Source organism: Crocodylus siamensis, chromosome 5 (genome assembly GCF_052110815.1).
Source record: "Crocodylus siamensis isolate JL-2025a chromosome 5, ASM5211081v1, whole genome shotgun sequence".
NCBI classification, from domain to species: Eukaryota; Metazoa; Chordata; order Crocodylia; family Crocodylidae; genus Crocodylus; species Crocodylus siamensis.
The window spans coordinates 167,784,692-167,809,929 of NC_143399.1; the positions used below are offsets into that span (position 1 = coordinate 167,784,692).

General features: G+C 43.7%; 1 protein-coding gene across 2 annotated transcripts in view; it reads right to left on the bottom strand.

Moving 5' to 3' along the window:
* CASD1 (CAS1 domain sialic acid O acetyltransferase 1) overlaps positions 1-25,238 on the bottom strand; it is a 67,776-nt gene that overhangs the window by 22,693 nt on the left and 19,845 nt on the right. The window contains exons 3-8 of one of the 2 annotated variants that reach the window (XM_090047006.1): positions 24,552-24,672; positions 22,631-22,675; positions 21,388-21,450; positions 19,696-19,740; positions 15,098-15,221; positions 1,027-1,241 (exon numbers count right to left, since the gene is read on the bottom strand). In XM_090047006.1, the coding sequence (XP_089903132.1) occupies positions 1,027-1,241; positions 15,098-15,221; positions 19,696-19,740; positions 21,388-21,450; positions 22,631-22,675; positions 24,552-24,672 (613 nt within the window). Of the gene's footprint in view, positions 1-1,026; positions 1,242-15,097; positions 15,222-19,695; positions 19,741-21,387; positions 21,451-22,630; positions 22,676-23,314; positions 24,525-24,551; positions 24,673-25,238 lie in introns of those variants that run through there. The other variant, XM_090047007.1, reaches the window with a different exon arrangement.

The following is a 25,238-nucleotide window of genomic DNA, read 5'->3' on the forward strand; positions in this document are numbered from 1 at the left end:
CTCACTGTGGGGGCCTCCATCTGCCCCATGCAATACTCCTTCCCTCCCTAAGACTTACCAGCCAGACGCTGCTCTCGAAACTGCCAGGCTGCATACTGACTATCGGATTGGTATTGGCTAGTATGGCTGGATAATAATCGGCCATATAAAATCTTTATCAATGCATCCTTAAGTGGAAATGTAAAAGAAACCAAGTGGAAAAGAAAAGATGGTATTGAGAGCCAGCATAGTTTGGAATATTGTTCATTTCATTTTGAGAGCTGAAGGACAACAAAACCCCATAAAGAGGGGGAGTAAGCAAGTCCTGAATTCAGGGCTGAGTCAGACAAGAGAAAGCACAAAATAGTAGCCAGTGGGCACATCTACATAGGTTAATCCATTTTAGCCTATATTAATGTGTATTAAAGCATCACAAAAAGGGCACTTTTTCTAATGTGCATTAAAATACACTTATGTGCACCTTTTTCTACTACCTCAGAATGGGGATACTAACTTTAATGCGCATTAGCAAAAACACATTAATGAACATGTAGACATACCCACTGAAACTGGATGGGGGACGGGTGAGGGAAAAGTCTGCAATGTCAACCCAGCAATGAAGGAATGATCTGGGTGGTTCACTTGCTTATTCTTAACAGAATAACTACTTAAAGGCTGATCCACAAGAAGTTAGTTTTAGGATTTACCCCAGAGAGGAGCTCTCTGAACTACTAGGGTCATAGTTCACTCATGCAGAGTAAAGCACAAAATTTATAGCTCTGTGTTTTAACTCACAGGACTAGTGGCATTTTTGAATAGGTATTTACAGCCTTCCCCACCATACATAACACCTTGGGAATTTAGATGTCGTTCCATCTGCTGGAATACTGTAAAAGATTTCCTGGAAACTCTTGCAAGTAATGTTTAATATTATGATAACCCAGCAAAAAGTTCATATAATCTGCCTTGCAGAGAACAGCACATTCAATTAAAATTTTGTTTCATTATTGGTCATCTATTCTGTTAATTAGCCATACAAATACTTACCATTTCTCTGCTTGATTCAGGAAGATGCAGGCCATCTGAAGACTTCATGATAGTTTCTTGTGCTATCAGTTTTGATACACTGAACATTTTAACTTTAGCTTTAGAATTTCTGGAGCTGCTATTCAGAATACGGACTGCCACTTCATTGAAAGCATCTATTTTCTCATTAGTGATCATTTTTCTACTCTCACTCAACAGATCTTCATAGACAGGATCTGAATTTGAAAGAAATTAAGCTTTTATTAATAAATCAAAAATAAGAACTCAAAATTTCACAGGCTAAGTTCACCCTAAATTCTTCTATTGTCAAAAGATGACAATAAGTAAGTGCAACATGGAACAATGAGATGAAAGCTTGCTTACTTTACTGTAGCTGGGACTTTTTTTAATGCACTGTCAACATACAGAAGCAGCTAGTGGCATTAACGCACTTCAGTTTGAAAACTTAACTAGTACTGTCCATACGGTATATATGCACCCTGAGAATCCTTAAATTCATACAAAGGGCTACAACAGTGGAGCATACTGACAAACTCCACCTTTTTAGCCCTCCACCTAGGGGGCAAAAAGAAGGTACCGGGTAACGTGGGGCCCCTGCAAGACATGCTAGGAAATCTGGTTGTCACACCAGATGACAAAGCTAACCTATTTAACAATTTCTTTGCCTCCATTTTCCTGAGCAGGGACCAGATCAGCCCCCTGCACCAGGACCCCCTCAGGCCCCAGGGGAGGTGCAACCAGGTCTACGGTCAGTGAGGACCTAGTCAGGTAACTTCTGCAGGGACTGGATGTATTTAAATAAGCTGGTCCTGATGACCCCCACTCCAGAGTGCTGAGAGAATTAGCTGAGGTCATTGAGGGACCCCTGGCATGGCTTTACTAGCACTCGTGGTGCTCTGGTGTGGTGCCAGAGGACTGGAAGAGGGCCAATGTGGTTCCCATTTTCAAAAAAGGGAGGAAGGAAGACCCAGGAAACTATAGGCCAGTTAGTTTTACCTCAATCCTGGGTAAGCTTTTTGAGAGAATTATCCTGGCCCACGAGGGGCAACCAACACGGGTTCATTAGAGGCAGGTCCTGTCAAACCAACCTGGTGGCCTTCTATGACCAGGTCACCAAATCCTTAGATGCAGGGGTAGCAGTGGACATAGTCTTTCTGGACTTCAGGAAGGCCTTCAACACCGACTCTCATACCATTCTCATTAAAAAACTGGGGGACTGTGGCGTCGACACCTACACAGTCAATGGGTTCCTAACTAGCTGGAGAGCCGCACCCAGAGAGTGGGGGTGGATGGGTCATTTTCGACCTGGAGGGATGTGGGCAGTGGTGTCCCCCAGGACTTGGTCCTCTGGCCCGCACTGTTCAACATCTTCATCAGTGACTTGGACGAGGGGATAAAAAGCACCCTGTTCAAATTTGCTGATGACACTAAGATATGGGGGGATGTGGGCATGCTAGAAGGGAGGAATAGGCTGCAATCGGACCTAGACAGGTTACAGGGGTGGGCGGATGATAACAGGATGGGACTCAACACTGACAAGTGCAAGGTGCTGCACCTGGGGAGGAAGAACCAGCACCATACCTACAGGCTGGGGAACTCCCTTCTTGTCAGTGCAGAAGCAGAAAAGGATCTTGGAGTCATCATTGATGCCAAGATGAACATGGGCTGGCAGTGTGGGGACGCGGTCAGGAAGGCCAACCATACTTTGTCATGCATCCATAGATGCATCTCGTGCAGGTCCAAGGAGGTGATCCTCCCCCTCTATGTGGCACTGGTCAGGGCGCAGCTGGAGTACTCCGTCCAGTTCTGGGCGCCGCACTTCAAGAGGGATGTGGACAACATGGAGAGGGTCCAGAAGACGGCCACTTGCATGATCAGGGGTCGGCAGGGCAGGCCCTATGAGGAGAGGCTCAGGGACCTGAACCTGTTCAGCCTCCACAAGAGAAGGCTGAGGGAGGATGTAGTGGCCTGTTACAAACTAGTCAGAGGGGACCAGGAGGCACTGGGGGAGTCCCTGTTCCCTTGAGCGTTGCCAGGAGTGACTAGAAATAACGGTCACAAGCTGGCAGAGGGTAGATTCAGACTAGACATCAGGAGGTGCTACTTCACTATCAGGGCAGCTAGGATCTGGAACCAACTTCCAAGTGAAGTGGTGCTGGCTCCTACCCTGGGGATCTTTAAAAGGAGGCTAGATGAACACCTTGCTGGGGTTGTTTGACCCCAGTACTTTTTCCTGCCATGGCAGGGGGTTGGACTTGATGATCTGCTCAGGTCCCTTCCAACCCTACCAACTATGAAACTAGGAAACTCTCAGTTCCCTTTCAACTTTGGATTTCCAGGCATACAAGAGAGTCAGAGAAGATAAAAGCATGGGTTGCAAAATGTTAATGAAGAGGACTAATTGCAAACAACTCCATATCATTCCACATGCATATTCCATAGCAGTAGAGGTAGCATCTCAGAGGACAGCAATTCAAGCACCACTTGCTGACTACAGCATCTAATCCTGAGGCTTCAGAGATCAGGTAATTCCAGGTGAAGTACAAACAGAGCTCCAGGTGGCTGCTTACTGATCTCCAAGATCAGAACACTTCTCAGTAAAGATACGGATGCTTCCAGAGCCATGACAGTGTGCTTTAATAATTCTAAGTAGAACCACTTTAGGTTACAGACTGTGTAAGGACATGCTAGAATTATCTAGATAAGCTCTGGATAGAAACTGCACTATGCTTTATATTCCCTACTATGAATCTAAAAAGGCCCTACAAAATTACTTAAATTCAGAGCATCTCTCTAAAGACACCTTATCCATCAATGAGGCCCTGGATCTCCTCTACTTTCCCTGCTGAAGTGATGACTATTCACTGAAAGATGAAAAAAAAGGATATTGGGCCAAATGGGGAATCCATGAGAGTCAAAAGAACTGGGAGGAAGAGTGAACCGCTGAAGAGTGGATTGAGTCTCTAAGTTATGGTAACACTGTAGGTAACACTCTTGAAATGTTGACACAAAAAGGTAGAAAGCAGCCCTCTCCCCTAGTGGTATGTGATGCACCAAAAGACCTCCTAAGCATTCCAGCTGCTCTTAGGGATAGGTCCGTTTGTTTCAACTCTAGACAAGCAGGTCTCAACACAACTCAACACAGGAAGAGCATCTCATCCAATTTCCAGGTAAGTCTGTCTGCAGATACATTCCTATCACTGATCAGGGTATAACACACTAATGAAAAGCAGAATCATCCTGTGCTCTACTGTCGACCAGCAAAGCAGAAAAAAAGGTCAAGAGATTTTGCTTCCAAGTGTTAGATCATCTCTCATTCATAGCAACAGATCATAAGGCAGAGGTAAGCTCTTGGGTGGGATAGAGTTGTAGTATACCATATCTACAAACCAAAATTATCTTGGCCATGCTGGTCTTGTCTGAGTCTTCTTTGGTGTTGTGAAGCACTGAGAACCAGAGTCATTTGTAAGCCAAGGCCTTTGACGCACGTTGTCTTTGACACAATTAACAGGTTAATCATGCCTTAAACAGTAATCCGGCTACGTGTGCAAGTCAGTTTAAGGCATGATAATGTAGCAAATGAGCCACAAAGTTATTCCACATATGGTGTATAATAATTTTGTAGCTCATTTGTATCATGCCTTAAACTAAACATGTGACCAGGAGCTGTCAAAACCCAGCATGTAACCCAGCTGAATAACACACATGGTTTGATAGCTGCTGCAGCCTGATGCTGGGCTCCCTGCGAGCAGAGTGGGTGCTATCAAGCCCCATGTTCACTCAGCCTGGCAGGAGATGGGGCTTATACAGCTTCTAGTGCATGGAAAGCTTAGAATTGGAATGCAGCCATTGGCACCAACTTCTATTTTTGCCAGGGGGTGAGGTGGCAGGGGGTCCTAAGATGATCCCCCCTCTCTCCCACCACAGCAACGCAGCCAGAGCAGAGCAGAGTGGAGCCTGTGGCAGAGGAAGAAGGCAGGTGCAGGCTGCTTGCTGCAGGCTCAGGGCTCTCTATCCTGCTGCCCTCCCCCTGGACACACAGCACACCATGTTGAGGTGCCTCCTGCCTACCTGGCAGCAGCAGAGGGCCCCCATGTATTCAGCCCCTATGGCTGCAGAAAAACAGTGCTGGCCTTCCCATACACAAAGCTGTTCGCTGACTGAGGCCAGTGACCAGTTTGGTTCTCAGCCCCAAATGAGAATCAGCTGATTGGTTCCATCCTGCTGGTGCAGGGAGAGCCCAGTCTTCACTTGTACTAGCAAGTAAGGAGCAACTGGGATCTAATCCCTGCTCTGAAAATCATGCATCCTGACACTCGTGGTGTGGCATGGTAGGATGCATGATTATTGAGATCAAGGATTAGATCCCATCATGTCTTAAAGTGAACATCTGTCAGGGGCCTACATGCACAACATCCCCAGGAACCAAAGTCAAGAAGACGTCAGAAAAGAATTCTTCTCTCCCCTGAAGTAGAATTGACACAGCCCTGAAAGGCAGACAGATTTTTTATTTGCACTTCAAAACTGTGAGTTCTTAGATGGTTCTTCAAAGCATTCTGTAGAGCAGGTAAGCGCACCACCGAAAATAGTGCCTGCCGATTGATCTCACAGAAAACACAGAAAAGTTTAGAATAACCTAAAGGGAGGTGGGGGTGAGAACACTTTGTCTTGACACTTCCTTGACATAGAACTGACTGTCACATTGCCTACTGTAGCAGGTTGTTACTCCTTTAGCCAGGCCCAAAAGCCAGCCTTTCCCACCTCAAACTAAGCAAAGTAACAAAACATCAACACCCCTTTGCACTGCCTATTCCTCCCACTATTTAATCTATTCTGGGCATAGGATATATACCACACTTTGAAACTGAATTGACTTAATGGAAATCAATAGAAAACTGGATGGTGTGACTGGGCTTTGGCACCAAAATATTTGGACTAGTCCTCTCACCAGCATATTCTTCTACCACCCCTAGGTACAGAATCTTCTTAATATCTTGTTTTACTCTTTCTACCAAGTTGAAATTCTTGAGTATCCCTTCTGAACTGCACAGCCCGGCTTCAGGATAATTTGGTGTTCAATCGGTGTAGTTCTACCCAGAATAACTATAAACACCTCTTTAAATTCCTCCAGTAGGCTTTTTATTTCAGCCCACTGAGTTGGAGAAAAAAATTCCCCTAGCATGAGGACAGCCACAGGATCTGGTGGGGGATCTGAAATCCCCAGGCCAACTCCCAGGAAACACATGGAGACCATACAGGCTTCTTGGACCCTCCAATGCTTCTGCAGGTTGACATGATATATCTGTAAAACCTGCTGTTTTCCTACTATGAGACCTTCATAATTTGCTTTGCCTACTCTCTGCAGTGGCAAGTGGCCTTGACACTTAGCCAGCAACTTACTTTTGGAGGACTGGAGAAAAAGTAATTTTCTATCCCCTGGCTGATAAACCTGGAGCCAGGTATTTTTTATTATATTGCTGTTTCTGCATTTGCTGTGCAACATTGAGATTTGTTCTGTTTTGCTGTTCCCTGGTCATTTAAGAGACCTAACATCCCCCATGGCTCTTAATTCAAAGGGCAAAAAGCCTGTGTACTGTGGAATCTCTCAAATGGCAAAGAGCTAGTACGGCATGAACTGGTCTCAATTCTGAGCCTCTTCCAAGAGAAATTTTCTCAACATCCCCTTCAGTGTCCAATTAAATCTTTTGACTAATCTATCAATTTGGGGATGGTACACCAAAGTCTTTGCAGAACGAACCTTCACCAAGCCTCACACTTCTTGTAATAACCAGGACATGAAGACCATGCCCTGGTCAGTCAAAACCTCTCGGGAAATACTCACCCAAGAGAAGATCTGTAATAGCTCAGAGGTCACAGTTTGTGCCAAAGCCAAGAGAATCACCACAGCCTCGGGGTAGCAGGTGGCATAGTCAACAAAGACCAGGATGAACTTGGACTCTCTTGAGTTGGGCTCCAGCGGTCCCACTAAGTCCGCTCCAACCTGCTTCAGGCTTATGCCACCCAATGGAACATGTGCCAATGGGGCCTTATAAGAGGGGCAGAGGGCAGCCAGCTGACATTCAGGGCAGAATACAAAATAGTTCTTGATTTCTTGGTATACCCTGGGCCAGAAAAACCTGGCTAGCCCTCTATCCTGGGTCTTTTCCACCTCCAAGTGGCCTGTCTATGGTACACCATGGGCTAGTTTTGAAATCTGGCTGCAGTACTACCTCAGCACTGATAGTTGGGACTGCCATGGTCCCCATGGCCTTGTTTTTTTGTCACTCTCATCAAGAGCTCCCCCTATAACTCAAAATAAGGATCCTGGGCTGCTAAGCTTGTATCCGCTATAACCCCACTGACTCAACCTGATCAGCTGTAAAGAGAAGCATATAGTAGGTCCTCTTTTTGATCATGAATTAAACTAAGGCTTCCCCAACGTGATCCAATCCATCATCCTGAGGTATCCTAACCCTCCAAATCTTCTGGAGGGCTTTCTAGATTGCCAGAGGACACCCCACTGGCATGAGAGTGCTATCACAGGGTACCCCAGAAAATGCTGAAATACCCTGTTCTATGGGCAGTCTGCCCAGCTCTTGCCCACCACGTCTTGATGTTAGCTAAAATACAGTGTGGGGGGCTACCCTGGTTTTATCAGAATGACCAACTGGATTGTGGTCCTGGCCTTACAGGCCAACTGCATGGCTCTGTACTCCCCCTACACCATGCCTCATGCCTCACAGTTGGCATCCTTACAGATGTTCTACCACTTGCTGATGCAGCCCCCCTCTGGGTTTTCCAATCCCTCGGCCTCGCTCAGCCCCTTTCCAGGCCTCAGACCTCTCAGTCTCTATGACCCTCAGGCCACTTGCTGGGCCTCACTATAATCCTCAGACCCCTCACTGAGCATCTGGACCTACGTGGACCAAATCTCCCTGACCCATGTGATCCCAGTCTCCCCTGCCAAGTGTCTTTCTGCTGGGGTGTGCTCTCCTAGCCTTCCTCCTCTATGGGGTAACCCACAAGGCAGTAGCAGCCAAGGCTTTCCAGTACCCCATCCTTATCTTTCCCTGGAGTCGGCCATGTGCGGTATTTCATGGAGGCTGCCCCACCACAGGCAGCCCTACCATGCTAACCAGGGCCAGCAGGGTCCAGTTTTAGATCTTAGCAGCCGGAGGCTCCAAGGACCAGTCTTCAGGCTTACCTGATCTTACCTGTCCCTCTCTGGGCTCCCCCTTAGAGCCCTTCCTGGGCTGCTAACCACCAGGTCCCCTGCCCCTGGCTCCATCTCTCAACTGAGTCTTCCATCTCTGGCTCCCACCTCATTCTCAGACCCCCATCAGATGGCCTAGCACCAGCCATCATCATCCTGGACTGCACGCCCCTTGACCCCTTCCGTTTGGCTGTGGCCACACAAGAACCCTCGGCTTCTCCTAGGCCCTGACCCTGCCTCAGGTCAGTCGAGAACTCCAGGCTCTCATGGCTCTGGCAGTCTCTGCTCTAAAGCTAATCAAAACAAGTTGGCCATTGAAACCCAGGATCACCCCACCACTACTGGGCAAGCTAAAGAGCTGGCCACTGCAGCTGTCATGTTAGCTTCCTGTCCCCGAGAGTGGTGGTAGATGAGGCAGTTTCTGCCTGGAAAGACGTGGGCAATGGTGTTCCTCAGGGCTCTGTCCTTAGACTAGTGCTGTTCAATTTCTTCATCAGTGATTTGGATGAGAGGATTGAAAGCACTCTGACCAAATTTGCAGATGACACCAAACTATGGGGTTCAGTAAACACACTGGAGGGCAGGGAGCAAATCCAGACAGATTTGGACAGACTGGGGAAGGCAGTGGATCAGAATAGGGTACAGTTTAACAAGGATAAGTGCAAGGTGCTGCACCTGGGGAGAAAGACTCTCCAATCCACTTATAGACTGGGAAATACCATTCTGAGTACCACAGCAGTGGAAAGAGATCTCGGAGTCTTGGTCAACGCAAAAATGAACATGAGTCATCAACATGACAAGGTAATTTGTAAGGCTAACCACACTCTTTCTTGCATTAATAGGTGCATCACAAGCAGGTATAGGAAGTTGATACTTCCCCTCTATGCAGCATTGGTCAGGCCACAGCTTGAGAACTGCGTTGTTTTGGGCACCGCACTTCAAGAGGGATGTAGATAACCTTGAGAGGGTTCAGAGAAGTGCTACTCGCCTGGCTGAGGGCGTGCAGGTAAGATCCTATGAAGACACACTGAGGGACCTGAATCTCTTCAACCTTTACAAGGCTGAGAGGTGATCTTGTGGCTTTCTACAAACTCATCACAGGGAGGGTCAGCAGAGAATAGGGGGTACTTTGTTTACCAGGGCACCCCTAGGGGTTACTATAAATAATGGCCACAAACTGAAGAAGGGCAGATTTAGACTGGATATCAGAAAGAAATTCTTTATGGTGAGGGCTACCAAAGGAGGTGGTGCTTTCCCCTACCTTGGGGGGTGTTCAAGAAAAGATCAGACGGGCACCTCGCTGGGGTTATTTAATACCAGTGCTCTTTCCTGCCTAGAGCAGGGGGTCAGAATCAATGATCTACAAGGTCCCTTCTAACCCTAGAAATTTAGGAAATCTATTAAACTGTTGAGGTCCCTTCCAACCCTAGCATGTGTGTGTGGCTACAGCAGCAGCCCTACCAGGAAGCTCTGCGTGCTGGCTGGGACCATGCCACCTGGTGGGCACAGGATGCCCTGGGCAGGACAGATCCAATCAATCGGTAGATGCCCACCCAACAGGCTGTCTCCAAACAGTTGGTGGGCTGGATTCAACCCATAGGCTGTATTTGCCCACCTGTGGTGTAATTCCTCCTCCCTACACCCTGCAGAAGTCCCCTACTTTCCAGGTAGTTTCCTTCAAGCTGGTCACCCGGTGGCAATACACTCACCTCCAGGCTCCAACTGGGAGGATGATGTAGAACTTCTAGGGTCACCAGTTGCACTATTTCTGCAGCTGACCATGGGTCAGGGTTTAGCCAGTGGGTGAACAAATCCTTTAACTTCTGAACCATAGCTCAAAGTCACGCATTCAGATCCCAAGTCTCCTGCCAAAACTAGCGGCAACAGGCCTCCTCCAAGAGACCCAGCTGGTCTAGTACGGCAGCTTTAAGAGTCTTTATAATTCCAGGCCAGATCTGCTCTCAGGGCCAGGTAAGCAGCCTGCGCCTCCCCAATTAACAGAGAGGCCACCCTCACAGTCCACATGTCTTGTAGCCACTGATAGGCCTCTTCCACCTGCTTAACTTGAGGAAGGCCTCTGGGTCATTTGCAGGTTCTGTCTTGGCGAGTACCCCATCTTCTATTCTCTGGGATCCAGGGGCACTTACACATGTGGGGAGCCTGCTCCAACATGCTGAAAATCCAGCACATCAGAGCAGACTCAATTTATAGAGTACCGGAGTATGTAAATTGATGCATTCTGACAGCCTAGTCCATCACATGCATCAGCAGCGCAGTGTGCCTCCACACTGAGAAAACAGCAGTGGTGCACTATGAACTAAAGCAAGTTTGATGTGCTTTAGTTCAAAGCGTACTGCTGCCATTTTCTCAGTGTGGGGGCGTGCTGTCACTGATACACATGACACATGACACATGGGTGCTTTTAATTAGCGCAGCTCACTAATTAAAAGCGCCCAGCACTGTGTCGGAAACGCATGTAAAAATGCCCCAGGAGACTCACCAACTTTGATGGTGGTCCATCTAGACTCCAAACGCTGCTTCAGGAACTCTTGCTGTCGCTACTGCTGTTCCCTCTGAAACTGCTGCAGTTGCTGCTGCTGCTGAAGTTGTAGCTATTGAAACGGCTGCTGTTGTTGCTGCAGCTGTCCTTCCAGCCATTTTAGCAGGGCTCTTGGTCTCCATTGCTGGACTTAAATTTAGAATGTCCATGCTTTCCACCACATGTAGCAGGTTGTTACTTTGTTAGCCAGGCCCAGGAGCCAGCCTTCCCCACTTTCCTAACTCAAACTAAACAACAAGACAAAATATCAACACTCCTCCCCCACCACCACCTCTCCTATCTAGGGCAAGGGCTTTACCACAGTGCTTTAGTGTTTCCTTTCTTCTCAGCTCCCCTCCCTCTCTAGTGTCAACTCTCTGGGAGCTTTTAATTTTCTCCCGGGCCAGGCAATCATCCCTGTCAGCTGGCCCAGACCTCCTAGGCAGACAGGCTATTACCTCTAGCCCCTGCAGCTGGGCTTTGGCCCCTGAGCATAGCCCTTGTTACACCTATCATTATCTGTACTGATCATGTTAAGTAGAGCCCTAAGAAGGACTTGCCCACCTTGTGGACTGTCCTCAGTTCTATTAGGTTAGTAAATAGCTATACTTCTCTTGGAAGTGTATGGCCTATGTTGTAGAAGCCTATGTATATGGGCTCCCAGTCCTAGCAGCAAAGCATAATCACTATAGTTGAAGGCAGAAGAGGAACAAGAGAGACTTCTCTGTAGGCATTTATGGGATTTTTTCCATTCTTCTCCAGGAAATGTTGGCTTAGCACAGATACCAATTTTAGCCAGTCTTGCAAACAAGGAAAATGCAGTCTGACATGTGGCATCATGACAGTGCATGAAACTATATGATCTATCACAGTAAGACAAATTATTGTGACAGAAACACTTTGCAAGATTAGGTTGCTTAGTTTCTGGAATTTGTCTTGGCTACAACCATCACAGTGCCTAGGTCTGCACCAATTCATTCAACAGCATGTTTCTCCTTGGTCACCTTGGATGTGCTGCCATGAACTTAAGCACCTTCGTGAACAGAGGTGAATTATGACACCTTACACTGGTAGATCCTTCCAGTGTGATTTAGTATGAGCAAGTATGAATCCTGGAGCCTGAAGAGATTCAAACTTGGACCCCGAGTCCAGGAAAAGTATTATCAAGGCAAAGTGTCATGCTCTATTTCCCTAGAGGATTATAAAGTAACTGCTGTAGAACCCTCTTAACAGAGGTGGTTCCCACACTTATCTATCACCTCCTAGCAATAGCAGCAAAATGACTTTGTTATAGAAATGCCTCAGGAAGGTGCATATAAAGGGATGAGGAAGGAGTGGTTGGAGAAAGGACCTAGGTCTTTCAAAGAATACCCCATTCTAATGCTAGTATTCTGTACCCGTGGATCTGTGGCTATTTACAATGGGTCAGTCATTTCTCACAGTGAGATTTCGTGAGTCCAGGATTTTTTGTATATGGTTCTTATCTTGATGATCCTGCCAAAATGACTGCTTATGTTCCAAGGTAGACCGGGACATTGAAGTTATGTCCACCTATGGAAAATTACCTTTTCAGATGGCTACACTGACTGATGATTGTGGAAAGAAGACTGATAGCATAGCCTTTGTGGAGTCCATGATTGCTGCCTGTTGCATTCTCTTTTGGTGCCAGGGTGAGCAAACAGAATCTTGCCCTCAGGGCTTCAGAGTACAAAGGGTATTGTCTATTTTGGTCTTTCATTGAACAGCAGGTCCTCCAGCAGTCCATTTCAAAGCAAGACAGCTCCCTGCAGGCATACTGCATGACCACCAACAAAAGGCAAGCAATATATGCTGCATCTAAGGCTGCCTGCAAGCTGTTTTTTAACTGTTTGATGCACTCTTGCCAAGAAACCTCACTAACATTCGATGATAATATCTCCCTGCATGAAGTTCACTTCTTAGACTTGGAAATTATATCTGGACAAAATAACTTGATAGTTGGTGAATCTAAAGAGCAAGCTTGCAGAAAGCCTGAAAAAAACCATTTTCTGTTTATGCACAGTTTTATTTTGATGCAATTTCTCATTAGCTGTTTTTATGACCCGAAATAACAGCATTGGATGGGTACAAGAATGATACGTTCCTTTAGGTAGCACCTGTTCATCTTATGAGCGGGACAGCCTGTTGTTTAACAGACCAATATAACCAAAGTACAATTTCTTCATTTATAAGCAAAGGCACTCCACTGACAAAAACAACATGAACTTTGATTCTCTGACCTCCTTCACAATGATCTGCAGAACCAGTGTCACTCACTCCATTTGGTCTTGGCACCAGCTGAAGTTTTCCAGATCTAGCATGATGGCAGAGTACTATTCTGTCAAGGTAGGATGATTATCATGCAATAAATCTCCTCATATTCATAGACTGAGGCATATCAGATATATCTGCATGCAGGTATTTGGGAACAGGTATGTGGGCAAGTGTTGCATGACAACCTAAGCAGTAGCAGCAAATAATTTATCCTGTCCCTCTGGATCTGGACCAATACAGAGATGAACACCACAGGCAGCATCACATGTATTTATGTACTATGGAGGCAAGCCAGAAGAGCTGGGGAAGTTGGGGGTCGCAGACTAGCAAACCAATGGAACCAACCCATGGATATTAAACAGGCTGACAGCAATGCCATAAGCATCATTTTTTCAGCATGAAACTTTAGTACCTGTAGGTCTCACTGCAGCATTGATAAATATATGCTGTTTACACAAAGGCTTTGCTAAAGTACTGATCAGAGTAGGCGTTACCAAAAAACCTGACCAATACATGAACTCCTCACATAAACAAAACCTGGAAGACTCACACGTCAAGAGATGGGAGGGAGAGAGGGTGGTGGGTGGTACACGATACAATAGTCTAGTACCAGGATAAGGCTAGAATGGGAACACCCAGGTCAGAATGTAAAACAAGCCCATGATAGAGGACAGTTTAAGACATTCAATATTATGGAATGCAATAAATAATTTGTTCTGATCACTGTATAAAAAGGGATTTGGAAAGGATGGAAACTTTGTAGTGGCCTGGGGAACTTGTGTGGTACTGGGCTGACTACCTTGTCACAGGTACAAATGCCTTAGCTCCTGGTTTGATGTATTTCTTAGGCCAAAAGGTGTTAGGGTCTGTGCTTGCAGATAATAAACCTGGCCAAATCTCTGCCACCAAACTGAGTCTGTGGTCATTCTTTAAGACAAGATTAGTGTTGGGAATCTCAGGGCTGCAACTCGTTGACCTTGCAGCTCCCAAGTCTTCAATACTGACAACACGTCAGTAACACCCGGCATGGACAACAGCAATGACGATACTGATAACCTCAGACAACAGCACCCAGCCCCAAGAAGATGATCTCCTGAAAGATTTTTTCATGGGAGGGAAGGGAGGGTGGGGGAAAAGATCTATCCCTAGAAAAGCTCCTGCCCTTCACTGCATCTGTCTATTTTGCTGACCAACTTGTCAGCACCACTGCAGGTATTTTGTGGTGTTCTCATCGCATACTTTTATATCCTTCATCTCCCAATAGGCATATCTAGGCAGAGGAGGTGGGTTCTGGAATTCCAGGTCTTGTGTGAAGCCCAAAGACTCCTAAGAGTTAAATCTAGGGGATAAATCTGCAGCACTGCTTTCCTGTTCTTGTGGATGTGGGAGGCAAAGGCCTTTGCCTGTTATAGAGACTCCTGGAATATGAGATTGATATAGTCTATTCTCACTTAAACAGAATTAGTATTTCACTATTTACATTGTGAAATGCTGTTCAAGATCAAGTAATTAAAAAAAATACATACATGAAGCAAAAAGTTAAGACTTCATGTATAATGTGACTTAAGAATTTTAATATCATCATTAAAGGCCCAAAAGTCAAGCAAAACTGCAGTTTCTTCTGCTGAATTTTTTGACGTTAAAATCAGTCATATTAAGTTCTAAATCATCTTACACAAACAGTAAATTATATCCATCATGTAACAAGTTGAGTCTTCAGGTTTGACGTCAAGTGATATGCCAGATTATTAATAAGATGATAAAACAAGCTTCTAAATTTAATGCCACTAATCTGCGTTCAGGTTTTTCATAAGTATAACAGATAGTGAAACACGGTTTTCCTTCATCTCTTGCTTTTAGTGCTACTGTCAAAATTACTGTAAGCAAAATATCATATGCCAATAAACAAACATTCTTAAATTGATTATGATTTTTTATTTTGGAAGCAGACATTTATGAATCCAAGTCTTTCATGCTGCAAAAATTTTATTTCAGAGAATTTAGTTAGCTATTAAACATTACCTTACCTTGTAAGACCCAGTAAACATCACTACTCATTGCTAATTTTTCCAAAAGGGGTGCAATAGAAGTGATATTGATTTTATATTGTGTGAGAGCTTCATTGCTGCCATTGTGTATCTTGATAGACCACTAGAAAATAAAAAAAATAAATAACCAGCATCTGTGATCATAACTTACTACAGTAATTCCAGTTTTTTAAGCATCTAGACTGAGTACATTTCTTAAATTAGCTTACTCTTTTAGACCACATTTTAACAGTACTAAACATTTTTCCTTTCCCCAAACTAAGTAAATAACAAAATAAACACTTTCAATCTGAGAACATAGATGCATATTATAAATTTAAGTTAACTTGAAGTATATTTTCCTGGTCAGAAATTATTCTGATTTTGTTTGATTTTAAATTTACTAACCTGAATATAGTTAAGGTAACAATAATATTCACAGGTAGGATTTAATGCCAAATCCTATGCACCACAGGCATGTCTACATGTGCATTTGATCTGGGATCAGTTTACTCAAGAATAAATGCTCCTGGGCAGGCTTCTACACATGCAGGGGAGAGGAAACAGATTTGCTTCATAATGAAAACTGATCGCACTTCCTGGGGACCTGCAGGAGACAGCTGTCTCCTGGCCAGGGGTGGAACATTACATCTTGCCCCCAGGGGCTGCCTGCTGAGAAGGCAGGGACAATGTCCCCTACCCCAGAAGCAGGGAGCTTCTAGCCCTGGCTTCCTGATCAAGGGCCGGGGACTTGGAAAGAGCTTCAGAAGAGGGGCAGGTCCCAGCTCCCTGCCTTGATACCCCTAGCTAGCTGCCCCACCAAAGGATTGCAGCAGGAGGCTGGGACCTATCCTACCCCTGCAGCTCTTTCCAAGCCCCATGCCTTGATCATCCAATCAGGGCATGGGTCTGGGATCTGCACCTGACCAGGGCAGTTCTTAGTCTCTGCCCCACATGTGGGGTGGAGGCTGGGGAGTCCACTCTAGCATCAGGCAGCTGCCACCCCCTGGTGGACGGCTGACAGTGAGCAGATTTGCTCCTGGCCAGGCATCTGCACAAGTGTGACTACATCATTACTAATTGAAAGTAAATTTGCTACTTGCATTTGCAGGTAGCAAATTTACCCTCAGCTAGTGAGGCTTATTGCATAATAAGCATATGCACATGTAGATGCACATACTTACTGTGCAGTACGCTACACTACTGCACAGTTAACTGTCTTGTGTAGATGCACCCACCCCATATTAGTCAGATCAAAGACAAGATTTTTTCCTTCAATCAGCATAGAGGGAAAAACTTCCTCATCTTAGGTTCAAAAACAGTTCAGGGAAGCAGCTGCTATGGCTCCCAATAAGGCAAGTGTGACTCATATGGCACACAGGGTGGAGCATGAGGAAAGGGGGTGCAGGGAGGGGAGTATGGAGTACAAGAGAAAGCACAGGAGAAAGGGGCATGCGACGCAGTGGGGAGCACAGGAGAAGAAAGGGTGCATGGTTTAGGGAGAGTGCAGGAAAAGGGAATGCACAGGGTAGGGCCAGCACAGGGAAGGGACACATGAAAAAGTTAGTGGGGATCTCCCATGGCTCTGCCCTGACTCCAGCCTGGGATGGAAACTGGAGCCAGAGCCACTGCTACTGGCTGAGTGCTCTGTGCCCCCAGCAGAGACAGAATATGAGTAGCTCCAAATATAAGCAGCAGGGGGCAGACACACCGGGGGAAAATTGTAAGGAGGGGGACAAAGGGCATGGGGCAGGCTGCATGCCCTCCAGCCACTGCTTTCCCTGTGGCTAAGGGCGGGGAAGGGAGGGCATTGAATTTAAAGAGGACCCTCCAATAACTAGATTCTAAACATGGACAATTAAAACAAATTTATAATTTTCCATGTCTAGAATCTAATAAATTGGGGGGATGTCTTAAATTCAAAGTTGTCCTGGATTCAGGTAAATATGATACTTCATACAGGCAAAGCTTTCACTGACTTCAGCGAGTTTACCAGACTGAGCATCTATGTAACTGTCCAAACCAAATTTTAATTGTATGCTGGGTAACACAGAGTTAAGTTTGAACATGCACAGACAAGCTAATGGAAGATTACAAGAGGGCAGACAAGCATGCCCAGCATGTGCCCCCTATGCGACCTTAGGACTTGTCAATCAATCTGTTCCATGAGGTAACCTGATTTGTTACAATGCGCATGCTCAGTTCTGCCAAAAGCATGAAGTAATCAGTCCAGAAAATTCCATAAAGGAAGCAACCTGATTGGCTACCGGGCTGTCTTAAAAGGCTTGTGAGCCCCCACCCAGGGGGGAGACCAGACCCAACCTGAGAGCGGAGGCTGCCTTGGCAGGGACTGCTCCTCAGGAGAGCTTTTAGGCCCACTGGTCTCCGCACCACTGCGGTTTCGTAGCTTGTTCCTCGTCGTCTTCGTATTGATTTTTCCGTTACCAAACCTATTTCTGGCATCGACACTGACCACGATTTGACCGACCCGACTTACAACGTCCACCGGCCACGGCATCGTTACTTCGTTTTGGCATCGTTCTCAACCTGTTTTCGCCCACGTTGGACTTCTGTTACGTTACAGTTCATTGTTTGTCTTTCCCGTTTATGAGCTGTTGACCAGTCCTGGGACTATTGAGTTGGGCAGCCGCGCCTAGCCTCCAGCTGGAAAGCAAGGGCTCAGCTCAAGAACCCCATGGACCAACAGACCCCTCTCGTTGTTCATTAACTTGACTGTAACTGAACAAGGAAGCTCTCCTGCCTACGCCACACCACCATCAGTGGCGTAAGTAAATACAATCCATTTGTTTTGAAACCGCACGTGTCCCGAACCGCTCTGACTCCTTGCCGCTAATCCCGCCTGTTCGTTCCGAACCCTCGGCCCACCGTGACCTTGGGGCTCGATTCCCCGACGGTAACACGAAGGGTTAAACTAATTTCTTTGTTCAGATTTCCTGAAAGTGCTATTTTGCAAACATTCTTCCTGTAGAAACGGCTATGAAGATTTCTGGTGGCATTTTCTGGTATACCGCTAGGAACCAAATAAAGATCCAGGCACCTCTCCAAGTATTTAATAAAATATTACAAAATTCTTTGGTCTTCCTTCCCAGATTTAAAGAAAAATGCTTGGGAGTTTTAAATATTATTATATCTGTTGACTTTTTGGAAGAAAAGCAATTATAAAAAGGGTAGGTTTTACATTTAGTAGGACTGTAACAAAAGCTGTTGCTACTATAATTGTTATGGGAGCAAATTACATGGTATAAGTCTGAAAGTTCTCTCACAATCACAAGTCTACTCCAGCTGGCAATACAATTTAATAATGTCACTGGCATGCAGCTGTTGTAAAAGGTCACGACCTTGGACAGAATAGCATCCAGTAGCTAAACCCAATCCCCTGAACAACAGAACAGCTTATTTAAAAGAAGTTGGAGCTCTCCATTGAAGACATTACATCTGCCTGCTTTGGGCTACATGCCAGACAGCTGACTGCACTGTATTATTTTTCTCTTGTTCTGACTTGTATTAGCATGCAGGCATGTGGCTAACTTTACTAGAAGAGGTGCGCTAAATGACAACATTTATTAACTCTCCAAAGAATCAAGTTACGGTAAGTTGTACTGCAGATGTGTATGATATAGAAATCATATTGAACATTCCTGTGGCCAGGCAAAATGATGCTTTTCTCTAGGTAGTGGTATCAGATACTGGGATTGGAAAGCATAGTTGCTTAATTGATTCTTGACAGCAGAACAAGGTGGGATTGTTCATCTAGGTCAAGAAATGCTTATCCTACAGCCTGTTGGTTTGGTCCGCATTACAGGGGATCTTGGCCCAGCACATTCCCTTCCCTGCCCTATGCCACGAGGCTGATCTCCTCCATCGTCCAAAGACTGGGCTTCCTCTCTCCCTATCTTCTCCTCCCTGACATTTACAGCCATCATTCACACATCCTTTCCTCCTCCTCCTATACTGGATAAGGGTAGCAGTATGTCCAGATCACCTACTGCACTAAAAGGGTGAACTCTACTAACCTAGGTCAACAGCCCATATGTGGTTTAAATATGTGGTTTAAATATGTAAGTGTGAATTACAAAGTTAAAAAAATTTCAGATGATACCATCAAGGTAAATATTTTGGTAATGAATATTCATTGAAGCCAAAATATATATTTATAATCTCATTTGGTCAAATTATTCATTAAATTATTGAGTTTTTACTGAATAAAGTACCCAAGCTATTTTCTCATAGGTTCAGTGCTATATTGGCTCAAGGCACAGATAAAACAACACATTTAACAACTGACCAGTAAGAAAATATCACCATACACTACACAAGTCTAAGTTACAGTGTATATATATATAATGTGTGTGTGTGTGTGTGTGTGTGTGTGTGTGTGTGTGGGTATTATACACACACACTTTTTATATATATAAAATTACTTATAAGGCAATGGAAAATGATGATTATCAATGAATATGCACTTGCTCTTTTCTAATGAAACACCTTTTTCCTCATCACTTGTCTACCATATGAGATTTATCCTATTACAGCTTCCATCCATTTATATTGGGAAACTAACTACATGCACAGCTTACCGTAGCTGCTCCTGCTACAATTATATGAGGTTTTGCAGCAGAACCCTATGGCACAAGAGAAACAGCAGATTAGAGCTCTTAAAATCTTCACAAATCAGACTACTTATTCAATTAATTGCACAAGTTTTTTTAATATCTATGACTTAAGAATAAACTGTATTAAACTGTACACTAAGAAGCTGAATCATATGCACAGCATCAAGATCATCACATGTCAGAATCTGCCCAAGTGCAAAGTAACATATTACCATACATTCAGAACCACATATCAATTTGCTCTCAAGTTTCCTCTTTTCAGATACATGATCAGCATCTTCTAGGATGCTGTACATTGATAACTCACATTTATTTCAGCTGTACAGTGCAAGCTGTCTGCATTTTCTAGACATTAACTGCTATGTGAAACAAAAACTGCTAGCATATAAATATGTGAGTATAATGTACCACTTAGGAGCCCCAGTCACAGACCAGGATCCCATCATGCTAAGTACTATAAAAACAGAACAAAACGAAATAGCCTGCAAAAGCTTCTAATTTAAATATAACATAGGAGACCACAGATGGATGCAAGCAGATAAACGAGGAAGCTTGAAGGAACAGATATCATCATCACGGTGGTAGGCAACAATCCTGGTATACCACAGACTTGCTGCCAAGTTTTTCTGCAATCATTACAAAAGAAGGGTTTTGAAAGAGGATAATGATGTTTACAGGGAGCTTCTTCCAAGTGAGGGAAAGCGTTACACCAAGCACAAAGCTGTTTATTTGAAAATGTAACAAGGGGTCAATAAAAGTAGTATCATGGGCCTTATCAGGATCAGTCCATACCATTTCCAAGTTGATAAAGAAATACTATAATGGCAAGCATCCTTTGACAAGAATGCAGCTGGAAACTATTTATCAAGAAATACCATGCTTAAGTTGTAATTAATTATGACAGTTTGTTAAACAGTATGGTTTCAAAACATCTGCCATGCTGAATCACATGATAGGGCAGCATGTATATCCATTATAATACTGCAAATTAATGCATTCCAGATACCTCTAAATAGTCTTCTGCCTTTAGTTCAGATCATTGTTCTTGTCACACCAGTGTAATACTTCCCCTCTTAAAAGCGTATTCCCTTAAATCTTTGATTCCAACATTTTATTTATAGAAATAGAGGCTTTGTGGTCACAGATTTCTGCTTTTTTGAATGGTAAGTAAAATATGAAATTCCTGTCTATTTAGGAATATGATTCTTTCCACAGCAAAACACCAGAATTCTTTCCCAGACCCAAGATTTGCCAAACCCTCATCTTATTATTCTTCTGCATTAAAAAAAGAAGAAGTTATGTTCAACCTGTAAGTCTGAGACAAAGAACCCCCACATCCCTAACATTTTTCAGGAGTTCAAGTAAGTCAAGACAGTCTCTATTAGCTTTCATCTGAGACCCAATTTGCAAATTTATGTTAACTGCTGTAGTTTGGTCTGGGATTATAACAATATGTACCATACTTTTTCAGAGCTCTTACTGGGCAAATGAATTTCAATTTTTACATGAATACAGTTCTATCTACATACAGGACTCCCACTATGGGCAGTAAGATTTACGTACTTGGAACAGAAGGAGACCATGTCCCTCAATCTCTTGGTATGCATATTAAAAGAGCCCCTCCCCCCCACAAATAAGTAGATAATTAGAATATACCTCGGTCCAAGTTTTGATGCGCTGCCTCATGGAACCATTAACTTCTGGATACCATAGAAAATCCTATAAAACAATTTAACAGCATTTAAAAGTAAATCTGAAAGAAGATAACCACTTAAGAGTACTGAAGTAGATGAACTATAAGCAATTCATCCTATACAGAAAATCACACTGTTTTAAAGACTGCTTTGTTTCCTTTCTAGAATGAAAGAAAATTGCAGGGAAAGGTCTGATATCTCAACCAGGCAGAAGCAAAAAGGTGAAGTCTTACCAGCAGCAAAAAATAAAATAAAATAAAATAAATAGTGGTTTTGTCACTGACTTCAGTGGAACCTGGATTTAATTCAGAAACTAATCCTTTATACTAGACAGAAACTAAGCCCCTCAACTTTCCATAAATATCTTGCCTAGAAACAAGTGTTTACATGTTTAAAAAATGCCACATATAAAATATTGTAGTAAAGCAAGGGACTAATTGAAATGACTTGATGAACAGAAGGATCAATACTGTGAACAGAAGACAGGAAAAATCAAACCACTTGTCACTTGCTGATTTTAGCCTCAGTACATTTTCATTTCAAATTTTTCTCTGCTTGTATCTAGTATTATTCCTCCTGAATGTGGAATCAGGAAACAACAATAGCAATATGGAGTCAAATATGAGGAAGACTGGTTTTGACTTGAAAGCACAGAAGTAAAATCTCAGACCCTCAAGTTTCAAAACTCCAACTCTTCCACTGGCCCTCCTATACATGTATGGTTTTTTGTTTTGTTTAAGTGAGGCATTTGGCTTTCTCTGATATGGAAAACCAAGTACAAATTACTTCTCAAGTTCCAGAGAAAGTTGATTTGTATGCACCACATTTTTTATCTCAAGTAATCCAGCCCTAGATGTATATCGCACACCTACAGCAAAAGTATAAATTACTTCTCAGGAAAGGATCAGCATAATATGAGATTTGGCTAAACAGTAACATCACCACTTTTGAACCCAGTCACACCAACATAATGGTAATGTTCAAAACAACTACCCTGATAACGACCTTCCTAAATTCAAAGTTGTCAAACTGATCTTTAGAAAAATTAGAGGTATAAAAGGTACTGAAAACTCCCATTAACTTTTTTTGGATTTGTATGTGCTCGTCCCCTCTGAGGGGGAAAAAAATTCAAGCCTAAAATGATATGTGGAACAGAGAATTATACATTCCTGCTTACAGCTTGGAATTTGTCAGATAAAACTTACCACTTTAATTGAAGCAGATTTGTCTTCAAAAGGAATGTTTCCATGCTGTAAAAATAGGGAAAAAAGTAATATTGTCTTCCAGGAAAACAGGTGTACATTGAAATGCTTATTCCTCTCATTCAAAGCTTTTTTTTTTTAAAGGAAAATTTGCCAATACAGCCAGGCCTGCAATACCTCTTCCTAGTAGAAGAATGGCTTATGCCAACACAACTGTTGATATCAACTCCCCAAATATAAGCACCTATTACTGACAAAAAAGGCTGGGAACCCATGCTTCTAACTGCACCCACAGTAGGACTTTTGCCAGCATAGCATAGCATGGCACATTGGTTAAAGAGATGATTTTCAGCATTTCTAACCAACATAGTGATAATGGCAAAACAAATTATAGATAAAGTCAGTTTTGCTGTGTCCCCCTAACTGCTTCTTGCTGTACCCTAACCTTGTATTATCAGATTATAGAGGTTTAACATTTCTTCTCTTCATGCCATTATTTCCCTAAATTTTGCTCCCAAAAGATAGATATTAAGTTAAAGCTCACACCCCAATCTTTTTCTCCTCATGCTTCCATGTTCATCAAGTCTACTGTACTTATTTTTCTTGTATTCTATGAAGCAGGCATCTTAAAGTTTCCAAAATATCACCTCCAGCAGGATGTGCACCTTTAAGTATCACACAACTTACCAATTAAAAAAAAGGTTTTAAAATGGGAATTACTGTAAATCCTTGATGTCAGAAGACAGACACTTCTTTAATATTATACTGAGTTGTATTACTTCTGGATTCCTGGGATTGAAGTAGTACACTGAACTGAAGATAAATACACTTTTCGTTCACAAGTAAAACTGAAATACAGAAGACAAGTTTACCTACCCTTCCCCCACAATTCCAAGTCCCTGTTTAGCCCTCCTGAAACTTAAGATATCCTGTTAACCGCTATTCATTTTATAAGCACTTGGCAAAATGCCTCCAAGATCAGAACACTTCTAACTATACCTGCCTCCATGCCATTCTCTCCTAACTGCCAAACTCACTCCTACTTCTGGCTGGCCAACTTCCAGGCTAAGAAAACTATTATTACTCAATCAGCCAAACACCACTTTTGACAAGTGAAAACTCATTACGTGCTGCTTGTGGAATAAGCTGCCAACCTACACTTAAATACCCAGTATGTACCACCTGATTGACAAGCTGGACCTGCAGCTCATAGTGAAATATCCTTTCCACTCAGCTTCCTTATGCACTACTTTAGCATCAAATAGCATAAGAAGTTAATTATTTGGTTGTCTGACCAAATTATATGGTCAAGTTCTCTCTCTTCTAGTTCTACTCAGCAAATTATACTTCACACTAAACTAAAAAGTGAATGCACAACTGTTGGCCCTTTCCCCTCCTGACATGGTTTTACCTGCTGGGGGGATACACCCCAAATAATTTTTTCTTCCTCTGCTTTGATCTGCACCCTCCACAGACTTACCTGCTGGGTGGAGCCCTGGAAGTAGATCTTGGGTCACTTTTAAATTCCAAAAGTGATCTCCTACTTAAAACTGACCTACTTGGTTTCCCTTCCTGAATAGCACGCACAGGCCGCAGAACCGAGTGGGCTGCCCAGACCATGGCCTAGCCAACTTTTAGCAGATTAATTTAGCTACCTATGCAGTTAAAAAAAACAAACAAACTATACAGTTTTAACCAGAATGACAACTGCACATTTGTGAGTTATATAAATTAACTTGCTAAAAGTTGGTTGGCCATGGCCTGGGTGGCCCACCCTGTTCCACAGCCTATGATAGCATGTAGCAAGTAGTACAATTTCCAGGTCTTCTCATCCTATCAATAAGGGGTGGGAAACCGTGAAGAGGAGAACTTGGGATTGGGGAGCAGGGAAAGAAAAAATCCGAAAAAAACCCCAAAAACTCACCTTATTTCCTTCTTCCTTGACTTGAGGATTTATGAGTTTTACAAAAGAATAAAATAATTGCCTAATTCTGGAATCTCCTACAAATGCAATGTATTTGTCTATGAGACAGTTTTTTGCTTCACTGTAAAACAAAACAAAGGCAATACAGATGCACATTAGTAATATTAAGAAATTAACTTTTGAATTTTTAAAGGGTATAACATTAATGAAAGCAATAGAGAATTCTCTGAAAGAAATCAGCTGCATGGTACAGAAATTCTAAAAATTACAGCGAATACTAAAGAAGGATTAATTGGTTTTTAAATAGAGGTGCACTGATACACTGATGTCATATCAGATCGGTACCAACATAAAGGAAATTAACTGTATCAACAATTAGCTTTTTTGGCTGATGTGGCCAACTGCCACTGATAAATGTCCCATGCATGCAGCTACAGTGCAGCATGCAGGTGGCCAGAAGCACAGCCCAGCAGAGTGGAGAAGCTGGTAAGTCTGTTGTGAGGAGAGGGGAGGCAGATCAAGGCCACAGTGCTGCTCACAGCTCCGTCTGGTACTCTGCACTCTGGTACTGTACAGTGCATGCCCCTGCCCCAGCCCCACTCCCTCCCTCATCGCAGGGGCCTTGATCTGTCCCCCCCCCCCATGCCCCTTCCCTTCCCCCACAACAGACTTATCAGCCAGACGTTG